The 25,877-nt window shown below is 31.3% G+C and overlaps 1 protein-coding gene across 4 annotated transcripts in view; it reads right to left on the reverse strand.

Moving 5' to 3' along the window:
• RPS6KA6 (ribosomal protein S6 kinase A6) overlaps nucleotides 1-25,877 on the reverse strand; it is a 128,723-nt gene that overhangs the window by 26,775 nt on the left and 76,071 nt on the right. For 3 of the 4 annotated variants that reach the window (XM_036226842.1, XM_036226845.1, XM_036226844.1), the window contains 9 exons: nucleotides 17,339-17,481; nucleotides 7,777-7,847; nucleotides 7,449-7,537; nucleotides 6,596-6,654; nucleotides 4,841-4,943; nucleotides 4,089-4,219; nucleotides 3,537-3,659; nucleotides 2,947-3,036; nucleotides 1,643-1,801 (listed from right to left, as the gene is read on the reverse strand). In XM_036226842.1, the coding sequence (XP_036082735.1) occupies nucleotides 1,643-1,801; nucleotides 2,947-3,036; nucleotides 3,537-3,659; nucleotides 4,089-4,219; nucleotides 4,841-4,943; nucleotides 6,596-6,654; nucleotides 7,449-7,537; nucleotides 7,777-7,847; nucleotides 17,339-17,481 (968 nt within the window). The remainder of the gene's footprint in view (nucleotides 1-1,642; nucleotides 1,802-2,946; nucleotides 3,037-3,536; nucleotides 3,660-4,088; nucleotides 4,220-4,840; nucleotides 4,944-6,595; nucleotides 6,655-7,448; nucleotides 7,538-7,776; nucleotides 7,848-17,338; nucleotides 17,482-25,877) is intronic. The other variant, XM_036226843.1, reaches the window with a different exon arrangement.

Genomic DNA, 25,877 nt, shown 5'->3' on the forward strand with positions numbered 1-25,877 from the left:
CGGAGAAAAATAACAGAATACAAAAAATCTCCATAACACAATACTCAAATGTATAGTATGCAATCTAAAATTATCTGATATACAAAGAACCAAGAAAATAGAATACAGTTTCAAGAAAAAAAGAAAATCAATCAGTTCAGATTCCAAGATGAACCATGTTGGACCTAACAAACAAGGATTTTTAAAGTGGCTATTATTATATGTGATGTGATGGAAGTGCTAGCTAATGCTATGGTGGAAATTACATTGTAGTATATAAATATATGAAATCAAAATGTTGTACACCTTAAACTTATACAATGTTATGTGTTGATAATTTATCTCAATAAGAATAATATATTCAAAATTCACAAGACTAAATATAAATTAAAAAAAAATAAAGTACCTATTATAACCATTCAATGAAGTAAAAAACATGCTTTCGATGCATGAAACTCTCAGCAGAAAAAAGTAGAAACAATAAATAAGAACCAGATCAAATGTCAGAAATGAAAAATATTATGAAATTCTCTATATGATTATTTTCCTACTGATAGTATCCATTTCATTTAATCTCGTTCCATCTTTACAGCAGTTTACTACACTGAAAACTCTTTAAAGACAAGGACCAAGTCTCACTCCTATCTGAATCTGCAACATCTTTTAGAATGCCTGGGATATAAAAATGCTCAATGCATCTCTGTCATTAATTTATTTAATTGATGTAAGTAACTGAATGTTTCCAAAATAATAAATAAATGATGCTTATCATTTTCCTCCTCTCGAAAATTATGGTCCTTTAGAGAGCATTGATAAAGACAATCCAAGAATTAAATTATAATAATACTCCTTTATCATTATAAAATTTATATTTCAAAATATTGAAAAATGTACTCTATTAAACCTCAGATAAAACTAAGTACTGGGTTATTTTTCTTAATTATAAAAAGGGCTCATGTAGAATTTTCACTGTGCCAATTCTAAGCTGTCCATTTTTTTTTACTGATAATACTTAAGTAGGTACATATCCACTATTACAACTGATTCAAACTTAAGTTTTTGAATTATTTGTACCTTTTTTCCTTGTATAGCTATATATAATAAAAAATGGCCTTTTAAAATAACATTTGCTTTCTTTATGAAGAGAGAGCAAGAAAAAAAAAACAGGCCTGCTCCTCCACTACAAATTTTAATATATTAATACTTCAAATGTTTAGAATTCAAATTTCTTACTGTATTTAGAGGAGGGGTTGGCAAGGGTCAAGATATACGGTCCTCTTATTGCCAGAACTTTATATGTTAGGTACCATCTAATTTGAATAGTATTCACAACATGTCCTTGAATAATTATTTTATGTTTCACTTTTAAGTTTGATTAGGTTTAATAATTTCAAAGTCAAGGTTAGATACATTTATATAATCCAAACCACTGTTAAAACTAATATGCTATTAAATCAGGGCCAACAGCAGAGTGAAGATACTTAATAAAGCATTATCCAATTTTCTAAATCTATAACTTCACTACATTATGAGTTTTAATAGGATATTCTCTATAAAATATATGTGATAGAAAAAGTAATTCATTTTAGGTGGCATGCCCTATATATAATTTTATGAAGACATAAGTCCCAGAATTGAAGGGAAGAATATATCTACAACTTACTCCTTGACAATGAAGATAGTCAACTGTCTTAGTTATTACAAACAGTACATCACTAGCTTCCCGTTCTGAGAAACACTTTTGTTTGAGAATACGGTCAAGTAGCTCTCCTCCTTTCATCAAATCCGTAACAAGATAAACATAGCTACCATCATCATAAACCTAAAAAAAGAACATATGTTTAAAATGTTATTAATTATAATTACAATTCTGAAATGGTTAAATTATATTTATTTTGCTTTTCTAGTGAACCTCTAGTGTTAAAAAAAAGACATTATTTCTTTATTGTTAATATAGTACAGGCTATACTGAAGATTAAACTGGCTAAACAACCTCTTACACAGTCCTTTGAGACCATGTTAAACCTATAATTTTATTAACTTTTAAAGATGTATGTTATACTTCATGAAGGGATATAAATGGAAAAATAAAATTCTGTGCCTCTCAAATGGCATCTACCTAATTTTTGACTGCATTATAGATACTTCTCTTCCCTATAATAGTAAGTGTCCTTCTGGTAGTAAATATATTCTTAGTTTTTCAAAATCCTTTCCACAGTCCACTATCTGACATGGTATCTTAAACATCTGTTGAATTCAAATACTATATCAAGGAGAATAAATAATAAAAATATGTGTACCCTTTCACTCAGGGCTTGTGAGATAGATAGATAGATAGACAGACAGACAGACAGACGGACAGACAGATGGATGTAAACTACTGTTTAAAGATTACTAATCAAAAGACATATCATATTATCCAAAACAAAGTCATTGACGTGAAGGCTGATTTGTCTGCCTTCTCTAAAGAGAAAAGAGTGTTACTTTCTTATATGAAGAGTAAGCGTCCAGTAACATTTATTAATTTGAGTTATATGTTTATTTTATGAAACTACAGAGTAATATTATTTCATTCAAAAAAAATCCATAATGCAATAGCCAATTTCTGTAGTCAAGAAAGTAAAATCTAAAATTTGGCAGATTCCCACTCTCCTATAACTTCTATGTTTATAGTACTACGGAATAATAAATGGTGCTAGTTATAATGTTTACTAGTTAACTATCCAGGCTTTATTCAAGTAATCAGGACACTCTAATTTACCAATCATCATAGTTCCTTTTTTATGTTCTGTAAGAAGGGTAGAAATACAGAATAATAGGGGAAAAATAATTGAAGTAGCAAATTTAAGTCTTCAGATCTGTTGCAAGACAGTAAATACCATAGACATAAAAATGTTTCAATAAGAAAGTGCCATGTCATAACTTCATTAGCTTAGCTTTAAATAAGCTTATATTTTAAATACCTACATCCTTTAGAGTGATAATGTTGGGGTGTTGTCCATAACGCATCAAAATTTCAATTTCTTCTGAGGGGTCTCTCTTACTTTTGTCAATGATCTAAGAAATAAAACAAGAAAAATCTCATAAACAAACTACTTTTTTGTTTAAAAATGAATGGTATATTTTAAATTTGGTTATATTTTTAAGCAAATACTTAAAAACTCAAGAGTGATGTTTGTCTCATATTATTTTAACATTTAAAAATTTCCTGTAACTGAAACTTAGCAATAAAAGATCACTTCCTTTAGCATCATGTTCCACTTAACAGAAAATGTACTAATAATTTGATCCAAATGTAAAAGTAATTGTCACAATTGCTCAGTCTTAACATACTACCCTAAAATAAAACTATTTAAAAGCAAGACATTCATGAAATACACTGTTTCTCCAGAAAAAGTCTTGGAAAGAAATTCTAAATGAAAATATTACATCTTAAGAGTTCATCCTTATTATAATCTCTGTAATCTCCACTAGCTCCACTGAGAAATGTCTATCAGTTAACTTCTCATTTAACTTACATGTATAAAACAAAAAAAAGTTAGGCTCAGGGACAATACCTTCACTGCTAATTCCATGTTGGTAGCTGTATGTATGCATCGCTTGCAAACAGAATAGGAGCCAACGCCAATGTCCTCTTTCAATTCATATGCTTCACCAAATTGTGCAGCATTTCCATTTATCTGTTTTTGAAAAAATAAAATACTAAGAGGAATGAAATATTTTTGCATTTTTATCTTTTCTTCTAAATATACATTCATCTTAAATCTTTAAAATTCATTCTAGAAAAGTTTTATCAGTATTTATAAATGGCTTAAGCAGATCTAAGCTGATCCTAAATTGTAGGCTTTCTAGATCCCTAAAGCCAACACAATAAATCAACTAGCTTATACTTCATCATTACATTTTCTTGCCAAAAGAGATTATATAAATATAATTAAAGGTTACTATCATCTGCTTTATTTCAAAACATATGAAAACATCATTAATTCATTATTATACACAGAGATAAATAAAGAAGTTAAAATCACTTAAAATTATTGTAAATCCATTAGAAAATAACTGAAAGATAATTATCTCTAAACTAAATAATCTGATTAACTGGAATTTACCTGGATAATTGGTAATACATTTGAACCTGTGATAGGAGTGATTTTATATTCTTCTGCAATAGAAGTTGCAACAAAGCTGAATCCTTTGAAGAGCTGATGAGTATTAGCACTGGCTGGCAAACCAGGAGAATCTAATGTCCAAATAATTATATTTAGTTAGAATTACACAGGCTTCTATGATATAAATATCATCATTTTTTTAATATAAAGGAAACCATTAAATGTTAACATCAGACATAATATATATTTGACTAATTGTATATTATCCATCTCCCCACACTATTATGCAAGCTTCATGTGGATTGCAATTTTTGTTTGTTCTGTTCATTTCTGTACCTTCACTGCTCAGTACATTGTAAGTATTCAATATCTGAATGAACGTAGGAGACATGCCACTAAAAGTAAACCCCATTAAATTCTAAATTGTAAGAGTCTGAGTGACATATCATGTCCTATTTCCTATCCACTAACCCCTAATGCATTAGCATGCCAAATGACTTTTAAGATAAAACAACCCCCCAAAAACCATTCACCCTTTGTTGTAGTCCCTGCTTTTCTGATAAATATTTTCCATTTAAAGCTGCTACTTGAAAGGTGCCCAGGCAATGCTGTATATAGGATCCATACTTCTATAGAGGGCAAATTAACCCTCTGCAAATTTATAATTCTTTTAGCTTTTACCAAGAAGCTAGTTTATTTTTTAACCATCTAACTGAAGAAAAGCCTTGATGTTATACATAAGCATGCATTACCTTTAGGTGTTTTTGCAGTAAATTCAGGATCAAAACAAAAAGTATCATCTGGTTTTCCAGAAGCAGGTTTGAAAGGAGGTTGAACTTCTCTTTTATATAATTTCTAGAAGAAGTAATAGGATAATACAAAAACATATTAGCAGAAGATAATATTCACAGTACTTAACAGAAGAATCACAATTTCATAAATGAAACTTCAACAAGCCTCAGATAACTGTTAACTAAATTCTAAAAATCTGAGAGATAATGTACAGAAAGTGACACCAGGAAACAGCAATGATGACACAGGTTGTATTCACAAGAAATAATGATGTTGAGTTTTGAACATCAAAAACTGGCTTGAATTTTCACTGGTAAAATAACCATATAGAAGATGTTGCAATGTTACCATGCAGAAATAACTAACGACACTCAGGGATTTAAAAAGTAATAATTAGACTATCTTCACTAACTATATATTTCACTTAAAAACATGCATTAAAGGCACTGTGTAGGGCTCTTATTGCAGAATTCAAAAATGTAATCTTCCTTAATATAACTTCCTACAATTTATATGTTTATGAAAGACGAATAAAACATAAATTGAGTGACTTCTTAGGGTATTAATACTACTGGTTTATAAAAAATAAATCAAAATGTTGCCTTCTAAAACTTGTTCTATAAGCCAGAAGAAATAACAATTTGATTAGTGAATGGTGGCTTTCTATCTCTGCCCTAGAAATCCAGAGACTTTTACTTTAGAAAAAAATGTTAAATGCCAAAATCAGAACTAGATAGTTAAAAATGCTTACTCATGATGATTAACAGTACATAAAATACATAAAGCTGTTTTGTAAAATGAACAACAAAAAGTTGGTTTTTCTAAGAAAAGCTCATTAGTCTAGGAATTGCAACTTAAAAAAAAATTCTATACATGACAGAACTTCACAAGTTTGTTTCCAGGTACTCTCTAAATTTAATGAAATGCCTATAAAAAAGATATTCACTCCTTAAAATATTTCGTTTGTCTTAATACATGACAAAGAACCATTTGAAATTAAACAACACCTTAGATTATTTAAAATTAATTTTCTATAAGAATCTGCCATATCATTCATCCCTTTTTCCCTTTCTCTACCTCTTCCATATCATCCAATCTAGAATAGGGGAGAATATTAACTATGCTTAATGAGTCAAACGAATGAGAAACAAAAATTTGCTAAATATCATCCACACACCCACTGGCTTAAAGTATTTTTATTTACAGGTGTGACATATCATGCCAATTACCTTGAACCAGAAGATGTGTGGATGAATTTGCAATAACAGTGATGAATCTTGAGGATGTTATACAAAGTGACATAAGTCAGATGAAAAAGGACAAAAAACGTATGATTTCACTCCCATGAAAAATATAAAACAAAAAAGAAACAAATGAACAAACAAAATAACAAACTCATAGATACAGATAACAGACTGGTGGTTACCATAGGGTAAGGGGAGAGGGGGTTGGGTAAAATGAGTAAAGGAGTCAATTATATGGTGACAGAAACTAGACTTTCAATGGTGAACATACTATAGTGTATACGGATATTGAATTATAATGTTGCACACCTGAAACTTCTATGTTATAAACCAATGTTACCTCAATAAAAAATTCTCAAATTAAATATAAAATAAATGGATTGTTTATCAACAAAGTCCATATACTATCATTTACTCTTCAGCTTTGGTTCATATTAAAGTTACTCAGAAAAAACTTTCTATTAAACTTACGTTCCAGTCAATATTTGCAAAAAAAAGATGTCTTTTGATTTCCTCAACTCCTTCTGAACCTATAAAAATGGAAAGACTTTTTACTGGTATGATTTTTTTTAATCTTTATACCTGGCTTTCAGACTGTTACTTATAAAGAGGAGTACACACATTTTATAGACTCCTTGCAGTGAAAAGTTTGTGATTTCTCATCTAATATTTTATTAATTGGTCCTTTAAATTTAATATGGCAAACATTAAGTGATAGTCATATTAAAGCACACAGAATATCATGAAATATTGAAATGCTTCTAAAGCAAGTCGAAATTATCTTTATTATAACATTAAAATTTAAGTATTCTTTTCTTTATAATTCAACTTATGGCCTCATAGCTACATGCCAAATTAAAAAGTACAACATAGTAAAGTGACATTGAAATTTTAACATAAGGACATAAACAGGATAATAGGATTACATTTGGATCCAGGGAAAGGTTACAAGAGTGTGGCTATTAAGGAGAAGTTATGGAAACAGTATTATTTACTTTGAAGAACACTGGGAAGGCAAAATAATTATCTCTGGATATCTATAAGGATTACCTATACAATTCTGTGAATTATTTCAAAAGAGGTAATCCATATGATGTACATAATGACATATATTAAATAGAAGTACTGAATCACTAGACAACTCCATTTTTTGATCATAGACCTAACAGAATTTATGGGAATCTTTGTATATACAAAATGCAAAGTTCTAGATATAAATGTATAGCAGCAATAAAGTAACTCAAGCCAAAAAAACATAGTTATAATTATGCTGCTCCCAAAGCACACAGTATATTGTTATAAAAGCTAACAAAATAAACAATACCCAATCTATTTGCTGGATTCCTTTTGAATAACATCCTTAGAAGACTTTGTGCTTCAGCACTAAGAAACTGAGGCATTCCAAGTTTTGCTCTGGAAAAAAGGACTTTAGAAAATTAATTTCAATCTAGCCATACTTCTAAACTTAAAAATCTCAAACAGAATTTTAAAGAATGCTTTCACAATGGCAAATAATGTCCCCCATTTAGTAGGAGAAGAAAACAAGACAGTGTGAAAAATGTTCTTTGTGTCAATTTAAACCCATAACAAGTTTCTCAAAACTAAAAGCCAGAAATGTTTTCCAAAAGAAAAAAAATAGTGTTTACACTTACTTTAATATCATATTCATGGTCTCATTTCTGTCTTTACCTTGAAATGGTAGTGTACCAGTAAGCATTTCAAACTAAAACAAATAAAAAATAACACAATTTAGTACAACTTAGAATACACAATGAAATTCTTTAGGGAAAAAAAAATGAGATTTGTAATATATGATCATCAAATCATTTGGATCTACATGACAGTAGGTCAAAATAGGATCAGAAGACTAGGTCACTTAAGTCAGGGGTCCCTGACCCCTGGGGTGTGTACCAGTACCTGTCTGTGGCCTGTTAGGAACTAGGCTGCACAGTAAAAGGTGAATGGCAGGGGAGCGAGCAAAGTTTCATCTGTATTTGCAGCCACTCCCCAGTGCTAGTATCACTGCCTCAGTTCTACCAGATCATCAGGCATTAGATCTCACAGGAGCACCAGTCCCTGGTGCCAAAAAGGTTGAGGACTGTTGACTTAATGAATACATTTCTGGTACCCCACTATATGCAGCTGATAGGTGACCTGTAGCAAATGAAACCAACCAATTTTTTTCAGTCCTGTCAAATTTGGTTGAATTACTCAAACTAAAGCAATTTGGAAATAGATATAAATCATTTTCTTTTAAAACAAAGTTATGCTTTTAAACCAATTTAATCATAAAAGGAAGTAAAAATAATCTCAGTATCATTTCAAATTCATATATGATCAAGAAAGATTTAATCATTCTTATTCTCCTCATTCCCCTAAATATGAACCAAAAAAGAAAAAAAAAGGAACACACACATACACCAATATCTTTTTTTTTTAACTGTATGGTTTCGCTTATATATGGAAGTTAGTATCTTTAAAAAGAAAATAAATGAGACAGTTGTACGCAGCATAAGGAAAATATTTTCCTTAAGAGATTTAACTGCAATGAAGATAACTAAAACATTAATTTATGGTATTAAAAAATAAGTCTAAAAATAAACCATTATAGTTCAATAAAAAGTCTTTATATCCCTAATATTTTAAACAAACTAAGATTCAATAATGGCTTTGGTCTCAGTCATCTTGCTCATGTATCTGAACTCACAATCTTAGGTAGCTAATCCATTCAACTCTTTCCTATACCTTGAAGACTCTCAATCTGATCTAGCCCCAATCTCTCTCAAGCCTGTTTTCTCTCTCAAATCTACAGTGATAGTTCTCAACTGGAGATTGGGGGAGTAGAGGTGGGAATGTCAAGGACAAAAGGTAAAAGAGAATAGTATATTGGAATCACACCTCTCCTACAAATAAACTATATGTTCTTTGGCTAAGTTTCTTTTTTTAAATTAATTAATTTATTTTAACTAGTTTCAGGTATATAGTACATTGGTTAGACATTTATATAGTTATAAAACGACCCCCCTAATTGCTCCTTCTCTCCTTGGTTTTCCACCTTGCCAATATATTAATGCTAACTACATTCCCTATGTCGTGCTCGCCATCTCTGTGACCATCTATCAACTACTAATTTCTACTTTTTTAACCCTTCACCTATTCTCCCAGACCCCAAAACCCACCTCCCCTCTGTCACCAAATTGTCCACTATATAGGTGAGTCTGTTTTCGATTATTTTCTTTTTGTTCCTTAGATTCCACATATAAGTGAAATCAAATGGTATTTATCTTTCTCTGACTTATTCCACTGAATATAATAAACTCTAGGTCCATCTATCCATCTATGTCATTGAAAATGGTAGGAATTCATTTTTTTATAGCTGAGTAATATTCCATTGTATATACAAATTGTGATTTCTTTATCTGATTGGCTGTTGATGGGTATTTAGGTTGCTTCCATATCTTGACTATTGTAAATTTTGCTGCCATGAACAAAGGGATGCATAGATCTTTAATATATATATATATATATATATATATATATATATATATATATATATAATTTTTTTTTCCTTTGGATAAACACTCAAATGCAATTGCTGGGTCAAAAGGTACATCCATTTTTAATTTTTTGAGAAACCTCCAACTGTTTTCCATAGCAGCTAGAGCAATTTGCAATACCACCAAAAATGTATGAGGGTCCCCTTTTATCTGCATCTTCATCAACACTTGTTCTTTGATTTATTGATGATAGCCATTCTGACCGGTGTCAGGTAACATTTCATGACATTTCTATGAAGATTAGTGACCTTAAACATATTTTCATGTCTATTGGCCACTTTTATTTCCTGTTTGGAGAAGTGCCTGTTCAGGAATTCTGCCCATTTTTTAATTGGGTTTTGTTTTTTTTGTTGTTGTTGAGCTGTATGAGTTTTCCATAAATTTTTGAATATTAACTTCTTATCAGATGTATCATTACTGAGTATCTTCTCCCAATCAGACCATTCTTTTTGTTATGTTGATGGTTTCCTTTGCTGTACAAAAAGTTTTTAGTTTGATGTAGTTCCATTTGTTTATTTTTTCTTTTGTTTCCCTTGCCTGGGGAGGTAAATCCAAAAAGAAATTACTGTTAGTAATATCAGAGATTTACTGTCTATGTTTTCTTCTAGAAGTTTTATGGTTTCGGTTCTTACATTTAAGTTTTTAATCCATTTTGAGTTTATTCTTGTACGTGGTATAAGGTGGTCCAGTTTATTTTTCTTTTTCTTTTGCAGGTATCTGTCCAATTTTCCCAGCACCATTTATTCAAGAGACTTTCTTTACCCCACTGTATATTCTTGCTTCCTTAGTCGTATATTAAGTGAGCATATAGGCGTGGATTTTTTTCTGGGATCTCTTTCTGTTCTTTTGAATAATATATCTGTTTCTATGCCAGTACCATGCTGTTTTGATTACTACAGCCTTGTAGTATTGTTTGATATCAGGTAGAGTGACACCTCCAACTTTGTTCTTCTTTCTCAAGATTGCCGTGGCTATTTAGGGTCTTTTATGGTTCCATATGAATTTTAGGATTATTTGTTCTAGCTCTCTGAAATTGCCATTGGTATTTTGGTAGGGATTTCATTGAATCTATAGATTGCTTTAGGTAGTAAGGCCATTTTAATGATGTTGATTCTTCCTACCCATGAGCATGGTATATCCTTCCATTTATTTATACCTTCTCCAATTTCTTTTTTCAATGGCTTATAATTTTCTGAGAAGAGGTCTTTTATCTCCTTGGTTAGTTTTCAATGCAGTTGTAAATAGGATTGTCTTCTTAATTTGTCTTTCTGAAAGGTCATCATTTGTGTATAAAAATGCCACTAACTTCTGAATATTTATTTTGTAACCTGATACTTTACTGAATTAATTGATCAGTTCTAACAGTTTTTTGTTGGAACCTTTATAGTTCTCTATATACAGTATCATGTCATCAACAAATAACAAGAGTTTTAAATCTTCCTTTCCAATTTGAATACCTTTTATTTATTTTTCTTGCCTTACTGCTGTGACAAAGGCACCAATACAGTGTTGAAGAGGAGTGGGGGAAGTGAGCATCCTTGTATTACTGATAGGTACATAATTACTAAAGGAAAACACTTTTAGCCTTTCCCCATTGAGTATGATGTTAGCTGTAGGTTTGTCATATATGGACTTTATTATGTTGAGGCATGTTTCATCTATTCCACTTTGCTGAGAGTTTTTACCATAAATCGATGCTGGATTTTGTTGAATGATTTTTCTGCATCAATTGATATGATCATATGCTTTTTATCTTTCAATTTGTTAATGTGGTGTATCACATTGATTTGCAGATATTGTACCAACCTTGCACCCCAAGAATAAATCCAATTTGATCATCTATTGCTAAATTTAATGTATTGCTGAATTCAGTTTGCTAATATTTTGTTGAGGATTTTTGCATCAATGTTTATTAGAGATATCAGCGTATAGTTTTCTTTTTGTGTAATGTCTTTGTCTGGTTTTTAAATCAAGGTAATGGCGGGCTCATAAAAGGAGTTAGGGAGCCTTCCATCTTCTTGAATTTTTTGGAATAGTTTGAGAATAATAGCTGTTAATTTTTATTTGAATGTTTGATAAAATTTGCCTATGAAGCCATCTGGTTCAGGACTTTTTTTGTGTGGGAGATTTTTGATTACTGATTCAATTTCATTGGTAGTAATTGGTTCGTTCAGATTTTCTGTTTCTTCTTGACTCAGTCATGGGAGATTGCATGTTTCTAGGAATGTGTCCATTTCTTCCACACTGTACAATTTGTTGGCATATAATTGCTCATAGTATTTTTTTATGATCCTTTGTATTTCTGTGGAGTCTGTAGTTATTTTTCTCCTTTCATTTTTGATTTTATTTATCTGAGTCCTTTTTCTATTTAACTTGGTGAGTCTGGATAAGGGTCTGTCAATTTTGTTTATCTTTTTAAATAACAAGCTCTTGGTTTCATTACTATTTTGTATTGTTTTTCTAGACTCTAATTCATTTATTTCCGCTCTGATCTTTATTATTTCCTTCTTTCTATTCACTTTGTGCTTTGTTTGCTCTTCTTTTTCTAGTTCTTTTAAGTGTAAGGTTAGATTATTTGAGCCTTTTCTCTTTCTTGAGGTAGGCCTGTATTGCTATGAATTGTCTTCTTAGGACTACTTTTGCTGCGTCCCATAGATTTTGAGTCATTGTATTTTCATTTTTCATTTGTCTCTAGGTATCTTTTGATTTCTACTTTGATCTCATTACTAACCCACTCATTGTTTAGTAGCATGTTACTTAGCCTCCCTGTGTGCGTGTATTTTCCAATTTTTTTTTCTTGTAGGTGATTTCTAGTTTCATACTATTGTGATCAGAAAAGATGATTGTTATGATTTCAATCTTCTTAAATGTATTGAGACTTGTTGTGTCCTAATATGTGGTCTATCCTGGAAAATGTTCCATGTGCACTTGAGAAGAATGCATATTTTGCTGCTTTGGGGTAAAATGCTCTAAAAATATCTATTAAATCCATATAGTCCAGTGTGTCTTTTAGGCCCATTGATTCTTTCCCTGGAAGATCTGTCCATTGGTGTCAACAGGTGTTAAAGTCTCCTACTATGAGTGTATTACTGTTGATCTCTCCTTTTATGTCAGTCGATAATTGTTTTATGTATGTAGGTTCTCCTATGTTGGTTGTGCGTGTGTTTACTAGGGTTATGTTCTCTTGATTTATTGATCCCTTTATCATTATGTAATGCCTTTTTTGTCTTTTATTAGACTTTTTCTTTTAAAGTCCATTTTATCTAATATAAAAGACTTCTTTTTTTACTTCCATTTGCAAGAAATATCTTTTTCCACTTCGTTACTTTCAGTCTGTGAGTGTCATCTGATCTGAAGTGGGTCTCTTTTAGACAGCATATGCATGGGACTTGTTTTCTTATCCATTTGGTAGCACTATGTCTTTTGATTGGAGCAATTAATCTGTTTCCATTAAAAGTGATTACTGATAGGTACATAATTACTGCCATTTTATTATTCATATTTGTTATTTCTATTTTCTTTTTCTTACCCCTTCTCTTTTTACAGAAATCCCTTTAACATCTCTTGTAATACTAGCTCATTGGTGATGAATTCCTTAAACTTTTTCTCATGTGGGAAGCTCTTTATCTCACCTTCCATTTTAATCGAAAGCCTTGCTGGGTAGAACATTTGTGGTTGTAGTTTCTTGTTTTTCATAACTTCTGGCCTAAAAAGTTTCCATTGAAAAATCAGCAGACATTCTTATGGGGACGCCCTTGTAAGTAACTAGCTTTCTCTTGCTTTTGTTAAGATTCTCTCTTTGTCTTTGACCTTTGCCATTTTAATTATGGTGTGTCTTGGTGTGCCTCTGTTTGAATTCCTCATTTGGGACACTTTGTGCTTCCTGAACTTACATGTCTAATTCCTTTACCAGGTTAGGGAAGTTTTCTGTCATTATTTCTTCCAATAGAGTATCAATCCCTTGCTCTCTCTCTTCTCCTATGGTCTGGATCCTGTTATGCTTCATGTTGTTCCAGAGGTCCCTTAAACTATCCTGATTTTTTTAAAATTATTTTTTTTCTTTTTGTTGTTCTGATCGGGTGTATTCTGCTACTTTGTCTTCCAGTTCATTGATTTGACTTTCTGCTTCATCCAATCCACTGTTGAATCTTTGTAGTGTATTCTTCACTTCAGTTATTGTATTCCTCATTTCTGTCTGGTTCTTTTTTTGGTTTCTATGTTCTTTTAATGCTTATTATCTCTCTGTTGATGTTCTCACTGTGCTCATCTATTCTCCTTATAAGTTCATTGAGCATCCTTATGACTATTATTTTGAACTCTGTCACTGGTAGTTTGCTTGCCTCCATTTCATTTAGCTTATTTTCTGGAGTTTTCTCCTCTTGTTTCACTTGCGGTGTTTCTGTTTTCTCATTTTATTAGCCTCCCTGCATTCATTCCTATGGGTCAGGAATATTTATTTTGTCTCTCAGCCTTGTCTAGAAGGCCTAATATGGAAGGTGTCCTTTGTGGCCCAGTGGCACACTCTCCCTGATCCCCTATGCCATGGTCTCTGGATGTGATCTTTGTGTAGGTTGTGTGTGATCTCATGTTGTCACCAAGCCTTTATTGTTGTTAGTACACCAGTACCAAGTTGTTTTCTAAGAGTCTCCAAATGATTCTAATACTCTCTCCACTGCCCTTTCCTAATTTATTACCATCAAGGGGTTAACCACTAACCTACAGTAACACACCCAACATGTTAAAAATATGATGACAAAAGGAGATTTGACTTTGGGTGGTGAGCACACAGTGTCATATACAGACGATGCATTATTGACTTGTACACTTGAAACCTATATAATTTTATTACTATCACTCCAATAAATTAAATTAAAAAATACGTTCCTCACTTCCAAAATCAACCATCCTCCCAGCTGTCTCTATTCTACTGACCTACCATTCTTTTAATCCCTTAAATTTCATAAATTTTAGAGGTGTCTATTTTGACCCTTCCCTTCTGCTTCATCTGTGACATTTAATCTGCTAGTAAGGTCAGTCAGTCACTTCTTCCTTTGAAATATCTTTATGATTTCTTTTTTTTTTAACTCTATAATCTTACAACTGTCTTGTAAGGATACTTTGTTGGTCATATTTCTAGTTTCCTCCATTTACAACCCATTTATATAATGTTCCCAAGGCTAATCTTCCTAAGATATATTCTTCCCATAATTACCATCCTGTTTAAAAATCTATGTTTCCTACTACCCAGACAACTGCATGAAAATGTTTATAGGCATATAGTCTCATTTCCTCCACCTTCACCCTCATTCTCCACTACTACTCTAGTCAACTGGTTCTCCAGGTCCCTGCTAATCTGATCACAATATTCTTCTTGACATGCAGCTATTTAAATTTTGTCAATTTTTCAGTGCTTAATTTAAGTCCTACCTCCTCCACTTTTCCTACATCAACTTATATAACTTCTAGCCTGGATTCCTAAGGTACTTCCAGATAGTTTATTTAGCTATTCTAATTGTTTCCACAACCAGATTATATGCCTTCTTAGGTCATGAGAAATGCAAAATATTGTAATTCTAGTCTGTCCCCACTTCACTGCCCTCCCCAAATGTCAAACTTATAGTAAGCATTTAATATACCTATGTGTCATATTATGTGACATTCAATGAGAACCAGGATAAATGGATTATCAAGCTTCAAAAACAAACTATCTAATTCAACAGCTTTTTTATTTACTATTCTACTTAATATTACAGGTTTTATGCTTGATCTTACACCAAATTAGTCAGTCCATATGCCCCCTATGTTAGGTACTATGGGAGATAAAACAGTGTAAGACATGATTGCTCTTATAAAGAGGTTTATAATCTTTCTAGGCACATGCTTAAAACAGTTTGACAATAAGACAATGTATGTGAAGGTGCTAAATTCTGTGACAACCAATTAAAATACCATATGATGGCGAAACACAGTATTCTGAAATATGGTAGACTTTTTTCTAATTTTTATTAAAATATAATTAATATACAATGTTATATTAGTTTCATGAGTGTAATATAATGATTCAACATTTATATACCTCACAAAATGACTATCATAAGTCTAGTAACCATCTGTCACAGTACAAATTTATTATGATATTATTGACTATATTCCCTATGGTGTATGTAACACATTCAGGACTTATTTATTTCATAAGTGGGAATTTGTATCTCTTAATCCCTTTCATCTTTTTTGCCCATCCCCCGACCAACCTCCCATCTGGCAACCATCAGTTTGTTCTCTGTTATCTATGAGATTGTTTATTTTTTGTTTGATTGTTTTTAGATTCCACAAAAAAATGAAATCATTCAAAATTTTTCTTCTGACATTTCACTTAGCATTATACCCTTTAGATCTATCCATGTTGTTGCAAATGGCAAAATTTAATCCTTATTTATGGCTGAGTATTTCATATGTGTATGTGTGTATATGTATGTATGTCTGTATGTGCATGTATATATACCCCATATCATCTTTATTCATTCACCTATCATTAACACCTAAGTTGCTTGCTTCCATATTTTGGCTATTGCAAATAATACTGCAATGAACAAAGAGGTTTATATATCTTTTCGAATTAATGTTTTCATTTTTTCGGGTAAATATCCAGAAATGAAGTTGCTGGGTAGTATGGTAGTTCTATTTTTAATTTTCTGAGGAACTTCCATATTATTTTCCATAGTGGCTATAACAGTTTAAAATCCCATTAATGGTGAAGAAGGGTTCCCTTTCCTTCACATCCTTGCCAACACTTATTTGTTGATTTTTTGATAATAGCCATTCTGACAGGTGTGAGTGAAGTAATATCTCATTGTGATTTTGATTTTCACTTATCTGATGATTTGTGATGTTGAGAATATCTTCACATGTCTGTTGGACATCTGTATATATTCTTTGAAGAAATGTCTATTCAGTGTCTCTGCCCAGTTTTTAATCAGAATTTTTAAATGTTCACTTGTATAAGTTCTTTATATATTTTTAGATATTAACCCCTTATTAGATATATCATTGGCAAATATCTTCTCCCATTCAGTACATGGTATTTTTTTTTCTTTTTGATGGTTTCCTTTGGTGTGCAAAAGCTTTTGAGTTTGATGTAGTTATATATTCCCAGAAAAAAATCATAGGAAGTAAACTCTTTGACATTGGTCTTAGCAGTATTTTCTTAGACATGTCTTCTCAAGCAAAGGGCAAGAAAAGCAAAAAATATATGTTATATATATATATAAATATAACTACATCAAACTCCATCATATATATATATATATATGTAGATATATATATATAGATATATAATATATATATCTATATATACATATGCATTTATATTTATATACTTCCTATGATTTTTTTCTGGTAATATTATGGTTTCAGGTCTACGTTTTAAAATTCAATAGTTTATAAAAGAATGCTGCCATTTACCTTTTCATCTAGTAACGTTAAAAGAAATCAAAACAGCAAACCCTAATTACTATTGTATAACAGCTAGCCAAACACATTTTTAATGATAATCATGAATTATTAGGACCCTATTCTCACCTGACACCCCTCAAATTTAAATTAAAATTCTAAATTCTAATTTTATATTGACATAATTTTAAAAAGTAACACTACTTACCATAAGTACACCATATGACCACCAATCAGCACTCTGAGAATGACCTCTCCTATTTACCACTTCGGGAGCCATATATTCCACTGTACCACAAAATGAGTAGGCCTTCTTTTCTTGATCTACTGATTCCTTGCTGAGTCCAAAATCTATAATAACAATGTTAGATAAAAATATCTCTGAAGATCTTCAAAAAATAAAAAAAAACAATAAAAATATGTATTTAAACCTTAAAATTATTCATGGATGGCCTACAATTACTCTTAAGAAAGTTGTGAGACCAATAATGGAAAACAGCCTGTATTTCGTGATACTCTTTAAGAGTATTTCAAAATTTCTCAGTAAAATCTCATCTCAAAATAGATGTTTTCATGTCTACACCAGAATGTCATTCAACAATTTTGAGGCAACAAAAATTAAATCAAAACTGTCTTAGCGATCTAAGTTTTAAAACAGACTAAAACAAAAAGGAGACAGTAACTTACACCTTTTTAAAATATTAAAAAAAGCAAATTTTGCTTTAGCTTTGGTGGGCTTCCATTTTTGTTTAAGGCCTTCAAAGAGCTAAAGGTATCTATCTATCTACATATGTGTGTGTATGTACATATATATATATATATGTATATGTGTGTGTGTATATATATACACATATATATGTATATATATACAAATTAATTTTATTTCTATGAATTAACAATGAAAAATTGGAAGTTGAAATTTTATAATACGACCAAAAAAACCCACAATGACATGAAATCCACAGGTATAAATATACAAAGTACATGTAATACCTGTATGCTGAAAATTAGATATGTCAATGAAAGAAATCAAAGTAGATCTAAGTAAATGGAAAGATATACTGTATTTCTGGTATGGACAATTCAGTGTTGTTAAAAATGTCAGTTCTCCCAAAACTGATCTAAAGACTCAATGAAACTTTAATAAAAATCCCAGCAAAATTTCTTTTGTAGAAATCAACAAACTGAATTTAAAATTTATATAAAAAGACAAAGGAAATAGAATAGTCAAAAGAAAAAAAAATTGAAAAAGAAGAAAAAATAATGAAGGACTTAACACTGCCCGACTTCGATAATTATTATAATGCTACAGTAATCAAGACAGTATGGTACTGAAGAAAGGACAGACATATACACACAAATGGAACAGGGCAGTGTCCAAGACTAACACATACAGTCAATTCTGCTATAATGCCTGTTTTGAAAATGCAAATTTGTTCCCATGCAAGCAGTACATTAGGAAACAATTTAAGCTTAACATGAATTTGAGTTTTGAAATTCATGTTGGAATGTATGCAAAATTGCCTTTAAGAAATACTAGACAAAACACAAGAAAACTGCACCTGGCTGAAGCGAGCCAAGAAGAAATGCATACATGCACACACCTTGAACACCTACCAGCTATTTAAGCTCATCATGTATGTTATGAGCCACTTCTGTGCACTTGTAGTGTTAGGCTTTCCTCCCAATTCTAGGTAATCTACCTTCCATTACTTCACAATAACTTACAAACTGCGACCTTTTCAACACCAATCCTATAAGCAAATGTAAGGATTTTTTCAAGATAAGCTTCCATATTTATTGTAGTATTTACATATTTTAATAAGTTAGAACATGTAAAACAATGCTATCATTTTTTATAAACTCCCTACTATTTCTTTTTCAATTACAGTTGAAAAAATTAATTATAAAAAGAAACTTATAAAAATGATAGCATTGTTTTACGCATTCTAAATTATTAAGAGTGCCCATCGATAGACAATTAGATAAAGAAAGTGTGGTACATATATACAATGGAATATTACTCAGCCAAAAAAAGAGAATGAAATCTTACTATTTGCAAAAACATGGATGGACCTAGAGGGTATTTCCTAAAGGAAATAAATCAGACAGAGAAAGACAAATATCATATACTTCATATCTTTCTTTAATGCATCACTGGTTATACAAATTACTGTTAAACCTCTAACCCCATTTTCACCATAAATCCTGTCTTTTTTATTCTGCAATTGTGCATAGTGCAATAATTTTTAAGATGACATGTGTTTCATTACAATAGGGCTGACTATATATCATCAACTGATTTCTGACAAAGGTGTAAAAGCAAGTCCATGAATAAAAGTCAGTCTTTTCAACCAATGGTGCCAAAACAATAGGATATTACATACAAAAAATCTATCCTCATACTATAAACAAACAACTCAAAATGAATCATAGAACTAAATGTAAAATCTGACATTTTTAAATATCCAAAAAAAATACAGGAGAAAATCTTTGTGATCTTGGATTAGGAAACTATTTCTTAGACAAAACATCAAAAGTATAACCCATAAAAGAAAAAAAAAAGTTGATAACTAGATTTTATCAAAATCAAAAACCGCTCTTCAAAAGGTTATGTTCAGAAAATAAAAAAGAAGCTATAGACTTGGAAAAAAATATTTGAAATCACATATCTGATAAAAGACTTTTATTCAAGGTGTACTTTGAAAAGTCAAAAAGAAAACAAAAAAAATTTGTTTTAAATGGAAGAAAGATCTGAACAGACATTTCTCCGAAGAAATACATGAAAAGATGCTCAATGTCATTAGTTATTAGAGCAAATACAAATTAAAATAATGAGATATTACTACATACCTATTAGTAGAGTTAAAATTAAAAATTCTGACAGTAACAAGTAATGGCAATGATGCAGAGTAACTACAGCTATCATACACTGTTAGTGGGTATAGTATGCCAAAAGGTACAGCTGTTTTTAAAAACATTTTGGAGATTTCTCATTAAGTTAAACATATATTTATCATACGACCAAGCAAGCCCACTCCTTTGATTTACTTAAGTGAAATAAAAATCTATGTTCACATAAAACCTGTAAATGAATATGATGGCTTTATTCCTCACCAACAAATTAAACAGGAAACAACCCAAATGTTCCTTAATTGGGACTAGATAAATAAACCACAGTACCATTATAAAATGGAGCACTACTCAGCACTAAAAAAAATTACTAATACATATAAAAATATAAATGATTCACAAATGTATTATACTAAGTAAATGAAGTCAGACTCAAAAGACTACATGCCTCTCTTTATATTACATTGTGGAAAAAGGCAAAACAATAGGGCCAGAAAGTAAACTGGTGGCTATGGGTAAAGGAAGGATTGAGTTATAATTGGGAAGTTCTCGAGGGTGATGGAACTGTTTTATATCTTGATGTTGGTGATGGTTTTAAGACTGTATGCGTTTGTCAAGCTTGCAGAACTATATATGAGTGATTTTTTTAAAATAAATTTTATATTTTGAGACAAATGCAAATTCACTGCAGTTATGTGAAATACTATAGAGATCCTGTTTACCATTTACCCAGTTTCCTCCATAACATCTTACAAAACTATATTATAATATCGCAACCACAATATTGACAATGATGCAGTCAAGATACAGAATAAATTAATCAACACAAGGATCTCCGAATCATACCTTAAGGTATGAATCATACCTTAATTCTATAAATGATAAAAGCTATAAGCCCTATACTGTTTAAAATAAAATACCAACATTAACACTTAATTTTAGGGGTCCAAGAGAGCCCTAAATATTTTCATTTAAAAATCATTTATTCTTGTATAACTGAATGCATTATGATTTTATGCATAATCTTAAAAAATATTTTAATGTACTACTAAGTTCTTTTTCTACATTTTCAGACTATTAAACTCTGATACTTCCATTTCAAAAATTAAATTTCATGAAAGCTAGTGTTCAGGCTCAGTTCAGTTGAATATAACAACTTTGTAGAGAAGAATACTGGCTTCTTTGGCTATTCCAGAGAGAAGAAGGAAAGAAAATTTTCTTATCCTCCATTCCCTTCAGAGATTTATGCCACTCCACAGAGGTCCCTTGGCTGTACTTTTCTGACCAAACTGATATTTAACACTGGAATTTGCTCAGCATAGTAAAAATTTTTTTTTTACAATATTGAGTTAGTTACAGTAGTAAATAGGATATATGTTAATCAGTAGTTTTCCCAAACCACTAATTTGAAAAGAGAAGAAAATGTAGAAATCAGCTATATAAGGTTTCCCCCCCCCTTGGGGGGGTAGGAGCAGTATATCTGTATAACCGCAAATAACTCTTTTACAAGACTAAGTTTTAAAAGCACATGCAGAACACAATTTAATGAGTATTTATATGCTATTAGTAAAAGTAATCTCAGTGACTAATTTTCAGATAACCATAAAATTACTTTAAATTATTTTTGATAGATTTTTAGTTTTTAATTTATTATTATTATTATTATTATTATTATTATTATTATTATTATTTATTTTCTCCCTCTCCCCTCTGGTAACCACTAGTCCATTGTTCATGTCCATGAGTCTCTGTTTGTTTGTCCTGTCCATCTCTTGCTTTTAGGCTTATATCCTACATATGAGTGATATCATGTGATTTTCAAACTTTTCTGTCTGGTTTATTTCAAGGTCCATCCATTATGTTGCAAACGGCAGTATAATGGCTGAGTAATATTCTATTGTATATATGTACCACCGCTTCTTTACCCAATCATCTATCATAGGACATTTCAGATGCTTCCAAATCCTGGCCACTGTGAATAATGTTGCTATGAACATCGGTGTGAAAGTATCTTTTCAGATTTGAGTTTTCAAGTCTTTGTGGTAAATACCCAGTAGTAGGATTGCTGAATCATATGGTAGATCAATTCCTTTTTTTTTTTTTTTGAAGAAACCTCCATACTGTTCTTTATACTGGCTGTACAAATTTGCAGTTTCACCAACAGTGTATGAGGTTTGCTTTTTCTCCCCATCCTCTCAAACATTTGTTATTCCGTGTCCTGTTGATTATAGCTATTCTAACAGGTGTGAGATGGTATCTCATTGTGCTTTTGACTTGCATTTCCCTAATTGCTAGTAATATTGAGAATCTTTTCATATATTTTTTTAGACATTTGTATGACCTCTAGGGAGAACTGTCTGTTCAAGTACTCTGCCCATTTTCCAATTTGATTTTTATTGTCGTTGTCATCGTTGTTGTTGTTAAGTCATAGGAGTTCTTTGTATATTTTAGATATTAGACTCTTATTGGAGGTGTTCCTAGCAAATATATTTTTCGATTCGGATGGTTGTCTCTGTACCTAATTGACAGTTTCTTTTGCTGAGCAGAAGCAGTTTTTTAGTTTGATGTAGTCCCATTCATTTATTTTGTTTTTACTTCCCTTGACTTTGAGGTCAAATTCATAAAATCCTCTTTAAGTCCAAGATACTTGAATTTAGTTCCTCTATCTTCTTCTATGCATTTTATTGTTTAGGTCATATATTCAGGTCCTTAATCCATTTCAAGTTAATTTTGGTGTGTGGTGATAGACAACAGTCTAGTTTCATTCTTTTGCAGGTGGCTTTCCAGTTTTCCCAGCACCATTTATTGAAGAGGCTTTCCTTTATCCACTGTATGTTTTTGGTTCTTTTGTCAAAAATTATTTGCCCATGTATACATGGATTTACTTCTGGACTCTTAATTCTGTTCCACTGGTACATACGTCTATTTTTCTGCCAATACCATACCATTTTGATTACTGTCACATTGTAATATAATTTGAAGTCAGGCAGAGTGATGCCTCCAGCCTCGTTCTTTTTCCTCAGGATGGCTTTGGCAATTCAGTCTTTTGTGCTTCCATACAAATCTGATTATTTTTGTTCTATTCTTAAAAAATGACGATGAAATTTTGATGAGGAATGCATTAAATCAGTATAATGCTTTAGGTAACAAGATCATTTTAACAATGTTGATTCCTCCAATTCAGAAACACTGAATATCTCTCCATTTCCTTGTATCTTCTTTGAATTCTTTTAATAGGGTTTTATAGTTTTCATTATGTAGGTCCTTGTCAAGTTTCATTATATTTATACATAGCTATTTTGTTGTTGTTGCAATTGTGAAAGGAATTATTTTTTTCACATCTTTTTCGGACACTTCATTATTAGAGCATAAGAACACTATGGATTTTCGAATGTTGATTTTGTATCGAGAAACTTTACTATATTTGCTTATTGTTTCTAGTAGTGTTCCTGTGCAGTCTTTAGGGTGTGTATATATATATATATATATATATATATATATATATATATATATATATATATACAGAGAGAGAGAGAGAGAGAGAGAGAGAGAGAGAGAGAGAGAGAGAGAGAGAGAATCATGTCATCTGCAAAGAGTGAAAGTTTGACTTCTTCGTTTCCTAGTTGGATGCCTTTTATATCCTTCACTTGCCCGATCATACTTGCTAGAACCACCAATGTTATATTGAATAACAGTGGTGATAGTGGACAGCCTTGCCTTGTTCCTGATCTTAGCAGTGAGGTTTTTAGTTTTTCAACATTAAGTATAATGTTTGTTAAGGGCTTGTCATATACAACTTTTATTATATTAAAGTATCTTCATTTTATACAGATTTTGTTAAGAGTTTTGATCATAAATGGGTGCTGTATCTTGTCAAAGGCTTTTTCTGCATCTATTGATATAATCATATGATTCTTATTTTTAATTTGTTTATGAGATGTATCACATTAATCAATTTATGTATGTTAAACTATCCCTGTGCCTCTAGGATGAAGCCCACTTGATTGTGGTGTATAATCTTTTTAATATGTTGCCGTATTCAGTTCGCTACAATCTTATTCTGGATTTTTGCAGGTATGTGCATGAAACATATTGGCCTTTACTGTGTGTCTGTGTGTGCGCGCGCACACGCGCTATCTTTACCAGGTTTTGGTATTGGTAATATTGGCTTCATAAAATGAATTGGGAATTATTGCTTCCTCTTCAATTTTTTGGAAGAGTTTGAGAATAGTTATTAAATCGTCTTTGAATGTTTGGTAGAATTCACTGGCGAAGCCATCTAATCCTGGACTTTTACTTTTTGGGAGGGTTTTTGATAATTGTTTCACTTTGCATACTGCTGATCAATCTATTTAGATTTTCCAGTTCTTGATTCATTCTTGGAAAGCTGTATGTTTCTAAAAGTAGTCCATTTCTTCTAGGTTATTAAATTTTGTGTTATATACTTTTTCATAGTATTCTTGTGTGATCCTTTGTATTTCTGCAGTGTCTGTCGTAATATCCCCTCTTTCATCCCTGATTTGATTATTTGTATCATTTCTCTTTTTTCTCTAATTGAGTCTAGTCAGGGATTTGTCAATTTTATTAACCTTTTCAAAGAACCAGCTCTTTGTTGCATTTACTTTTCTATTTTTTTTATTTGTTAGTTTTCAATTTCATTTTTTTGCTCTAATTTTGATTATCTATGTCCTTTTGCTGACTTTAAGCTTCTTTTTTTTTCTTCCTTTTTTAGATTTTTAAGATGAAGCATTAGGTTGTTTGGGCTCATTCTTGTTTTTGTAAGTAGGCTTGTACTATGAACTTTCCTCTTATAAACACCTCTGCTGTGTCCCAAAAGTTTTGATTGTACTATCATTATCATTCATTTCTATGTATTTCTTGATGTCTCTTTTTATTTCTTCTCTGACCCAGACATTCTTCAGTAGTATGATGTTTAATCTCTATGTTTAATCTCTATGTATTTGTGGTTCTTTCCATTTTCTTTTTACAGATAAGAGAATATGGTTGGAATGATTTCAATCCTCTTATATTTGTTGAGGTTATCTCCATGTCCCAGTATATGGACAATCCTTGAGAATGTTCCATTTGCACTAGAGAAGAATGTATAAGCAGCTGTTTTGGAATGGAAGGTTCTGTATATCTCAATTATCTCCAGTTGATCTAATGTGTCATTTAAGGATGTCATTTCCTTATTTTTTTTTTGTTTGGATGATCTGTCCATATCTGACAGTGGGGTATTTAGGTCCCTTACTATGATAATGTTATGGTCTGTTTCTCCCTTTAGTTTTGTTAGTAATTGCTTTGTATATTTAGGGGTTCACTGATTGGGTGCATAGATATTAATAAATGTTATGTCTTCTTGGTACATGAATCCGTTTATCATTATAAAGTGTCTCTCAGTATTTTTCTTTACCTTTTTAAAGTCTATTTTGTCCGATATTAGTACTACTACTCCCGCTTTTCTCTGAATGCTATTTGCTTGAAATATCATTTTCCACCCTTTCACTTTGAGTCTATATTTGTCTTTGGAGCTGAGATGTGTCTCCTGGAGGCAGCATATGGTTGTGTTTTCTTTTTTGATCCATTCTGCAACTCTGTGTCTTTTTATTGGTGAGTTTGGTCCATTTACATTTAGGGTGATTATTGAAATATGAAGTCTTCTTCTTAGCCATTTTATCTTTTCCTTTTCGGTAGCTCAGTATTTCCATTGCTTCTTTGTCCTTGTGTTTCTGTTTTCTTTATTTTGGTTGGCTCTTGTAGGTGTTCCCTCTGTTCCTTCTTGATTATGTTACATACTTTGGTTGTGAATCTTTGGCATGTGGTTACTATTATGAATATGTATAGTTTTATATATACGGTCATTCTTTTTCTTCTGCATTTTTCTTTTCCATTCC

The sequence above is a fragment of the Rousettus aegyptiacus genome, unplaced genomic scaffold, assembly GCF_014176215.1.
Source record: "Rousettus aegyptiacus isolate mRouAeg1 unplaced genomic scaffold, mRouAeg1.p scaffold_m13_p_9, whole genome shotgun sequence".
NCBI classification, from domain to species: Eukaryota; Metazoa; Chordata; class Mammalia; order Chiroptera; family Pteropodidae; genus Rousettus; species Rousettus aegyptiacus.